This window comes from Zingiber officinale, chromosome 6B (genome assembly GCF_018446385.1).
Source record: "Zingiber officinale cultivar Zhangliang chromosome 6B, Zo_v1.1, whole genome shotgun sequence".
In the NCBI taxonomy this organism is placed as follows: Eukaryota; Viridiplantae; Streptophyta; class Magnoliopsida; order Zingiberales; family Zingiberaceae; genus Zingiber; species Zingiber officinale.
The window spans coordinates 111,130,551-111,139,936 of NC_055996.1; the positions used below are offsets into that span (position 1 = coordinate 111,130,551).

The window sequence follows — 9,386 nt, forward strand, 5'->3', positions numbered from 1 at the left end:
ATCCACTGATCGATTGGGACCTCTGGATCGATCCACTGATCGATCCAGAGGCTTTCTGTGCGCTGGGAAAAGCCTGGATCGATCCATTGATCGATCCAGTTTTTGGTTTTTGCCCAAATCCAAGTCCCAAGCCTCTCAAACCAACATCCGGTCAACCTTGACCTGTTGATACATCCTGCCTAGCATCTGGTCACTCCCTTGACCTGCCAGGACTCCCCACCAAGTGTTCGGTCAATCCCTTTGACCTACTTGGACTTTTCTTCTCTTGCCAAGTATCCGGTCAATTCCTTTGACCTACTTGGACTTTCTTCCTCTTGCCAAGTATCCGGTCAATTCCTTTGACCTACTTGGACTTTTCTCCTCTTGCCAAGTATTCGGTCAATTCCTTTGACCTACTTGGACTTTCTTCCTCTTGCCAAGTATCCGGTCAATTCCTTTGACCTACTTGGACTTTCCTTCATCATGCCAAGTATCCGGTCACTCTCTTGACCTACTTGGACTTTCACCTGATGTCTGGTCAACCTTGACCCATCTGGATTTTCCCTCGTGTCTGGCTTCACTCACCAGGACTTCCAATCTGCCTAGCTTCACTCACTGGGACTTCTCTTCTGCCTGGCTTCACTCACTAGGACTTCTCTTCTGCCTGGCTTCACTCACCAGGACTTTCCTTTTGCCTGGCTTCACTCACCAGGACTTTCCTTCTGCCTAGCTTCACTCACTAGGACTTCTCTTCTGCCTGGCTTCACTCACCAGGACTTTCCTTCTACCTGGCTTCACTCACCAGGACTTTCAATCTACCTAGCTTCACTCACTAGGACTTCTCTTCTACCTGACTTCACTCACCAGGATTTTCCTTCTGCCTAGCTTCACTCACTAGGACTTTCTATCTGCCAAACCTTCCAGTTAGGAATTCCCAGTCAGGTATCCGGTCACCCTTGACCTACTTGACTTTTCTTCATCCACACTGATCAGTCCCTGATCAGAATCTCCCCACATGAACAACTGCACCTGCATTGTCCATGTGTCTACATGTATTGTCAAACATCGAAACTATGACCAAGACTCAAGCTTGGTCAACTCAGTCAACCTTGACCTAAGGGATATTGCACCAACAGTTATCAATTCCTTATAAATTATAAACAGTAGCTCATGATTAAAATGGAAAGAAACAAACCATTGCAATAGTCATAGTGTAATTTGGTATTAGTTTATCTTAACTATAAAATTACACTAGTACACTTTGAGTGTATTGAGCATGACCATTTAAGGTAAGTTCTTTTTATACTGACTTAATAAAAGAATAAGACCTTTGTTATTATGGAAGTGTATGCTCTTAATCCTGATATAATAACAAACACATATATCTAGTATTTATTTCTTTGACTTATCAATGGGTGAGATTTAGTTCGATAAATCAAGAGGCCCGATAAGTTGGAAAATGATATTATTTATAGTGTGTGTTGTTGATTATAGAAGGAAACTGTGTCCTAGAAATCTAGGTTGATGGTGTCCCCAAGAGGAGCTCATAAGGATTGTCATGTAAACCCTACAGGTGGACTTAGTCCGACATAATAATAAAGTTGAGTGGTACTACTCTTGGAGCTAGATATTAATTAAGTGAGTTGTCAGTAACTCATTTAATTAGTGGGCATTTTATATCTTAAACACAAGGAGACTATACACTCATAATAAGAAGGAGCCCAAAATGTAATTTGAGATTGGTGCGGTAGTTCAATAATAATTCTTTAGTGGTATGAATTATTATTGATGAAATTAAGTTGGTGTTCGGGGCGAACACGGGAAGCTTATTTTCATCGGGAGATCAAAACCAATTCCTCCTCTCGGTCCCTATCGTAGCCTCTTATTTATAAAGTGTTATACCCACCTATATCCACCTTCTTACTCAACCTTAGGCGGTCGGCCAAGCAAGCTTGGAGTCCAAGCTTGGGCCGGCCAAGCAAAAGGTTGAGCCAAGTAGAGGTGGTCGGCCCTACCTTGGAGTCCAAGCTTGGTGTGGTTGGCCATATAAAATTAAAAGAATTTTATTTAGCCATGATTTAAAAGAGAGTTTAAAAATTAAATATTTTCTTTTATAGTTTCTACAAAAGATTAAGAAAAGATTTGATATCTTTTCTTATTTGTAAATTGAGAGGAAGATTTTAATTTTAAAGATAACTTTCCTTTTTGGAAATCATCCACATGTTTTAATAGAGAGATTTTAATTTATAAAAGTTTTCTTTTATAACTAACCATGAAGGGAATTTTTAAAGAGAAATTTTATTTTAAAATTTTCCAGAAACAAATTAGGAAGTTTTAATTTTGTGTTTAAAACTTTCCTTGTTTGGATCTCTTGATGTGGCCGACCATTGAAATTTAAAAAGGAAATTAAGGAAGTTTTTATTAAAATTTCCTTATATGACAAGACCAAGGAATATAAAAGAGAGGGTAGAGGTGCCTCACCTCACAAGACAACTCTTCTATTCCTCTCTCTTTTCTTCCTTGGTGGTGGCCGACCCTATCATCTCTTCCTCTCTTCTTCTAGTGGTCGAACCTATCATCCTCTTGGAGCTTGTTTTGGTGGCTGGATTTGCTTGGTGAAGAAGGAGAGAAAGAAGGCTTTGTTTCCTAGTTTTCCTTGAAGCTTGGTTGGTGGTCGAGACTTGTTATCTCTTGGAGAAGGTTGCTTGGCCGAAACTTGGAAGAAGGAAGAAGGAGGCTTGGTGGATTCTCATCTCGGTAGATCATTGCCCACACAACGTCTGAGATAAGAAGAGGAATACGGTAGAAGATCAAGAGGTTGTTGTTTACAAAGAAATGTATAACTAGTAATTATATTCCGCATCATACTAGTTTTCTTTGTATGGATTTTAAAATACCAAACACAAGAGGCATATGATTCTAGGTTTCGAATTTGTGATTCGAGTTTGTGTTTTTTTTTGTTTTTCAAATTTGTGATTCGATTGTTCCTTTTGGTTAAACCTAGGGTTACTATAAGGAAATTAAATATTAGATTTCATTGAAAGGTTTTGTCTAAGAAGTGGTGGATGCTCCCATACTCAAGAAGGCCTAGTGCCTCGCCATGTTTAACCTGGAAGACGATTTCTGAAATTAATATTTAATTAAATTTGTAACATGGGTGGATTTGGATCAATAATGTTAAGTATCGTTTGTAATCCAAGTCTAAACCTCTAAGAACAAATAAATTAAATTTGAAATCAATAATGTTAAGTTTCGTTTGCGATTCCTAATTTAATTTCTAAAGAATACAATAGGTTGTTAGTAAAGGTTCAGGACTTGTACAAAATTTTTGTATAGGGAAATCAGTATGATATTCCGCATAGCAACCAACAACCTTTGGCAAATGGATTATGCGAAAGGTTCAGTAGTCATGCTTAAGTCTATCCGAATTCTTTTATCTATTATCGCTCATATGGATTATGCGATTTGGCAAATGGATGTCAAGATAACTTTCTTTAATGGAAGTCTTTAAAAAAATATCCATATGAAGCAACCAGAGGGATTCATTGCGAAGAGCAAAGAGCACCTTGTATGTAAGCTCAATCGGTCTATCTATGGACTGAAGCAAGCTTTGAGATCTTGGAACATCCGGTTTAATGAAGTAATTCAATCTTATGGATTTATTCAGTGTCCGGATGAGTCTTGTGTATACAACAAGAGTGACGAAAATGTGGTGGTATTTCTTGTACTATACGTAGATGACATTTTGCTCATTAGCAGCAATGTCAAAGTGTTGTCAGACGTAAAGGTATGGTTGTCCAAGCAGTTTGATATGAACACTACAACAAAAACCCTCATAGACATCGGTGGAACAACAACGATTTTAAGCAAAAACCGATGTCTTTGAGTATTTTACACCGTTTTTTCCAAAAACCAGTGTCTATGAGCGCAGATTTTCGCTCATAAACATTGGTTTTTTAGGCGATGTCTATGAGCGCCTTTTTTTTCGTTAATAGACATCGATTTTAATAGCGGGTTTTAAAATCCGATGTTAATAAACTAAAATAAAATATTTTAATTTTCCCACTTGCCAAAATTTGCAACACTATGAAGTTCCCTCCAAACCTAAACCTATATCCCGCCCCTTCATCCGACCATCTCTCTCAGTCTAAACCTAAACCTAAACCTCCGACCATCTCTCTCAACCTCATCTCCCTCTTCCCCTTACGCCCCTTCCTCTCCCGATCAGGATCATGCCCTTGCTTCTCCGTCCAATCACACTGCATCTCCTCCAACTCCTCCTTTGGGTGAGAAGAGGAAGCCTTCTTCGCATTTTGGTATGTTTTTTTTCCACAACACTTGTTTTTTGTCCCAAATCCGTCGGGTTTCCCTGAAAACAGACCGTTTTTGTTCTTGCCTTCCCAAATCCGTCGGGTTTCTCCTTCCCGATCGCCATGTCCTCCTCCCTCCTCCTCCTCCTTTCTCTCTTCTTCCCTTCCTCCCTCTCTGCGGCGGTGACTGCCCAATCGTCGACCTTGTCGTCCAACAGCTCCACTGTCTACGACATCCTCCAGGAGTACAACCTCCCTCCCGGCATCCTCCCCGACACCGTCAAGTCTTTCTCCGTCGCTTCCAACGGCTACTTCGTCATCGATCTCTACGGAGAGTGCTACGTCGACTTCGAGTATGTCATCTACTACGCCCCGCGCGTGTCTGATTTCCTCGGCTACGTCTCCGTCTCCAACCTCGAGGGTGTCCAGATCCGGAGCTATCTCATCTGGTACGGCGTCAGCTACATCAAGGTCGACCTCCCCTACTCCGATTTCGTCTACATCCAGTTCGGCTAGGTCACTCGCAAGCTCGGCATTGACCAGTTCCAGCACATACACTCTTGCAGAGGGAATCTCTCTATGTTTCAGTGTGCCAAGAAGGTTGTCCGTTCAGCGTTCGAGGTAATGCCACTGTGTAGTTTCTGCTTTTACAATCGATTTACTTTAGTCCATGAGTCAGAGAGACTTTCCAAGTAGCAAAGGTTGCAGGGAGAATTTAAAAGGGCTTATTTTATCCTTGCTTGATAGAGAAACTAAAAAGAATCCAGCTGGACTTCATTGATTCAATGTTCTTGTGAACAAGTGGAACGATGTCTTTAGTAGTATGAGAATTACAGACTCCGTCGGTCTAACTTTGAACTAAATCTTGCTAACAAAACAAAAAAAGAAGAAGAGAGAAATAGATAACCCTAGTAGTTTTTTCAATGTTCTTTTTGTCATTTAGTATAATTCAGGGAAATATTGAAGTATAGTCCTGAAATTGGTCAAAGAGAATCTCTTCCATAGATCTTGTTTCTTACGAAGTGTTTTTCTTTTCATTAGTGTTATTATAGATCTATCAAAACTTTTATAGGGATTTTCCGAGCTGCTCCACTGAGTCAAGGAATCAGCAAGTTTTAGTTCAGAAAGCAACAACAACAGAGCCATAGATACATGAATCACCATATGAATCTAATTCATTCTTGTAATAGACTAATTTCCAAAGCCTCTTATTCTTTGATATTGTACGGGGAAGCAAGCCCCAATGAAGCAAAAGTAGGACCTTGGCAACAACTTCCACCATACAAAGCCATTTGGACAATGAGGAACTAAACTATAGATGTTTGCCCTTTTTGCATTGTTAGTGTAAAATTTCTCATATCTTCATTCTTTTTGGCAGTTCTGAGGAGCTAACCTTCATGTGTGACACAGAGTGAAGGTGAATTTTCCCTTCCTATTGCTTATAAGAAAGGGCTTATATATGTTTCAGCATTGTCAAGGTAAGAGAATATAGATATACTGAACACTATAGCATAATTAGTTGATTTCCAGAAAATTCAGTGATAACCAGTACATCTATCTTTCCTTGCCTTGAAAACTGGTTTCTGAACTATAGATATATAGAGAGAATATCTGCAGAGTCAATATAGGCATGGGTCATGTTCATTTTAGTTAGCATCATGCAGTGACTTTGCAATCCTGGTTAGGATGTTATGGACAAAGGAATCATAATTAAGAGGAATCATATGAAGCTGTTGGGTTGTTGATGCCATCTTTTCCCTGGGTAGTATCGATGTTATTTTCCTCTCACTTATAAGCATTCAAACTTTGGATCATTATTATTGCTTGTACTTTGTAGTCTAGGTTTGGTTTGCAGTCATTGTGTTATTCTTTAAGAGGATTAACAAGGTTATCAAAATTCACATGAAAGATACAAACCAAAAGACGGGATTTGCATGAAGCAAATAGGTGGTGAACTGGCAATTCACTTAGTTTAGATTCTAGAAGAATGTCTTAGCTGCTTACTTAGTTCTGATTGGTTATGAGATAATTCATGATGACGGTGCTTGATGGCGAACACCACTTGCATTGTCAGTCATTAATTGCATTGCAGAGACAGGCTAGTTATATCGTTTACCTCTGTGATATCGAATATGATTCGTGCATGTTAACTAATAGATAAAATAGGAAAAAGTGATGGTAGTCTGCTGTTTGAAATTTCATAGTCATTTAGGTGCATGGGATAAATATTGATTATAAGAGAAATATCATAAAAGATTTTAGAAAGAAAAACTAAAAATTATCTGATGATATGTTTTTATTTATTGTTTTAAGTACTAGTTTTTTGCCCTGACATTAAACCATCACAAATAATCATGTTAGTTATTTCTCATCGTGTTTTGTTCTAAGGCTCAAATTTCTGTTAATTAATATTATAACTTTATCAAATGAGTTTAATATCTTGTTTTACATGGTTATTCCTATTTAGTATGCATGTAGATTTTTATGTACATGTCTATATATGTGATTTCTCTGTGGTTGAGTCCTCTCTCGACTTTGTCATTTTGTTTCATTTGACTTTATAGTAGTGTGGACTGAGATAAATAGTTATCTTTTAAATCCTATGATTGTATTTATTGTTCTAACCTTAACATATTTTCTATGATAGAACAAGAAAGAAAGGAAGAAGGTCCATGAGGTTGACATCTTGAAAAAGGATCCTGAGACTATTCGAGAGCAAATTGAGAAGCTGGAAAGAATGAGTAAGTAATTTGGCTAAGATCCCCTTAAAATTCTTTTTTCACTGAATGTGGTCCTTTGATCTCATTGGTCTTCAACGTAACAGTTTTTTTTAAACTTTTTTTCTAAGCATTCTTATAGTCCTCTTCTTTCTAGATTGAAATTTGATGCTTCTAGAATGATACATCAATAGAGGATCATTATGTTGTTTTCCTTGTTGCCATCTAGTACAATATATATAAATCCAATCAAATTTAATAAAAAAAAAAACCCAAAATTTGAGCCAAGCTGAACTACACAAAAGAAATATTTGTCCAACTCAAACTTAATAAAAAACATCCAAATCATCAAAAGATAAAAAATCATTCAATCATTCTATAATAATTATAATCAGTGACACCTAGGAGAAACCCTCCATGGGAAAATCATTTGCAAGCAACTGCAACCTCTAGTCAGCATAGAAAGAGACAAACTTGCCTAAACAGGTCTTGCTATCAGGAGTTAAAAAAAATTGGCATTTGAAGAAACCTCAAAGAAATTCCTCTAGTGTACCAAAAAGGTACATTTAATTAGATAACTAATAAATTACTTTGTTATGTGATTATTCATTTATTTGCAAATTTCCAATCTAGCATCATCCAACAGAAAAAAAAAAATTAAAAAACATCAAGAAGCAATAACAAGACATACTAGCAAGAACGAGAGGTTTCAAAGAGAAGGAAGCCTTGGAACATGAGTTACTTTTGTATGTTGGTCATCAACTATATTTTGTGGGACATTTGATTATTTACATCACTGCTAGTATGTCTTCTGAGGTAATGAGATGGTTTTGGAATGGTGATCATCCTTTTGTTATGTTGGTTTGTTACTTTATAAGTATCTTCTGAGTCCAATCTGGTCTGATTTGTGGGAAATTTGATCTTTTACATCACTTCTAGTGGGGCTTCTGAGATAATGGAGTGATTTTTGATTGATTTGCTCATCCTTTTATTGTGTTTAGTATGGTTTTGATCTAGGTTGACTTTGTTGCATCTTTTAGTGCCAAGTTGTTCAGTATTCAACTTGTGAAGAACTGGTGTTTAATACTAAGGTTATAAATTGCATATATTTCAACAAATAACCTTTTTTTATAGTGTTTTAGATATTCAGACTCGATGAAATTTGTTTTTGTTTGTATCTTTTGCTTGTACATACTGTAAGTCGTAGATAAGTACTGATTAATTAAATTGCAACTATGAGAAAATTTCGTTGCAATAATTTTTTATTTGGATTATATTAAGTTCCCAGGAATGATAGATCTATCACTATATGATGTGGTTGAGATAATTGATGAACGTTTCTCTTTTTAAGCATTCCAATTAGTCATCTTGTTACCTGGTGCTCTTACTGCTTTTTCAACTATAATTCTTGATCTTGGTTTACTAATATATTATTTATGTGTTTTTACAGTTTACAAATCTCAAGTACTCCAGAGTTGAAATTGATGAAGTGCGGTTCGAGTGGGCTGAATGCATGCTAGATTACATTTGAAGTGTGGTTCTACCTTGATGTATTAAAAGAATGTTCTACCTTGATTTTGATATCTATTAGATAGCTTTTGATGTAAAAAGAATGTTTGGGTATTTTATGGATATTGTTGTAACAAGATTATTTATATAATTTGTGAATATTTGTGTATTTTATGGATATTATTGAATGAAGAATATTTGTATAATTTGTGAATATTTGTGTATTTTTTTTTGTTATTGTCGGTTTTTCATTGTTTCGGAAATGAAATTGGTGCTGTTAAAAATATACATATTACATCGGTTTTCCACCGCTGCAAAACCAGTGTTATTAACTAATATTACATCGGTCATTTACCGCTGCCAAAATTGGTGTTATTAACATACAATATTACATCGGTTTTACACCGTTGATGAAACGGTGTCGTTAAGTGATACTACACCGGTTAATAACCGATTCGAAGACCGGTGTCGTTAAGAGATACTACACCGGTTTTAACCCGATGTCAAAAATGGCAGACTTTTAACATCGGCTTCATAGACATCGGTCGAAAATGAAATAGACACCGGTGGAAAACCGATGTCTATGAAGGTTTTTGTTGTAGTGGAAGGATTGGGGAGAATGTGGACATATTCTTGGGATCAAAGTAATAAAGGATCGCAAGAAAAGAATGTTGTGTTTATCCCAAGCTTTATACATCGATACTATTCTAGCTCGTTTTAACATGCAAAACTCCTAGAAAGGTTTTATACCTTTTCGGCATGGAGTACCTTTATCTAAAGAGATGTCTCCTAAAACATCAAAGGAAATATAGGACATGAAAGCAGTTCCTTATATTTCGGCTGTAGGAAGCCTAATGTATGTGATGCTATG

General features: G+C 36.9%; 1 protein-coding gene across 1 annotated transcript; it reads left to right on the forward strand.

Annotated features, from left to right (window-relative positions):
- The first annotated feature begins 4,412 nt into the window (after nt 1-4,412).
- Nucleotides 4,413-4,805, forward strand: LOC121991372. Its single transcript, XM_042545382.1, has one exon. It carries the CDS (start codon nt 4,413-4,415, stop codon nt 4,803-4,805), a length of 393 nt encoding a protein of 130 aa, XP_042401316.1.
- The last annotated feature ends 4,581 nt before the right edge of the window (nt 4,806-9,386 follow it).

What these genes read in the sequence shown, in the direction of transcription:
- LOC121991372 (XM_042545382.1), top strand. Translation starts at nt 4,413, where the DNA reads ATGTCCTCCTCCCTCCTCCTCCTCCTTTCTCTCTTCTTCCCTTCCTCC.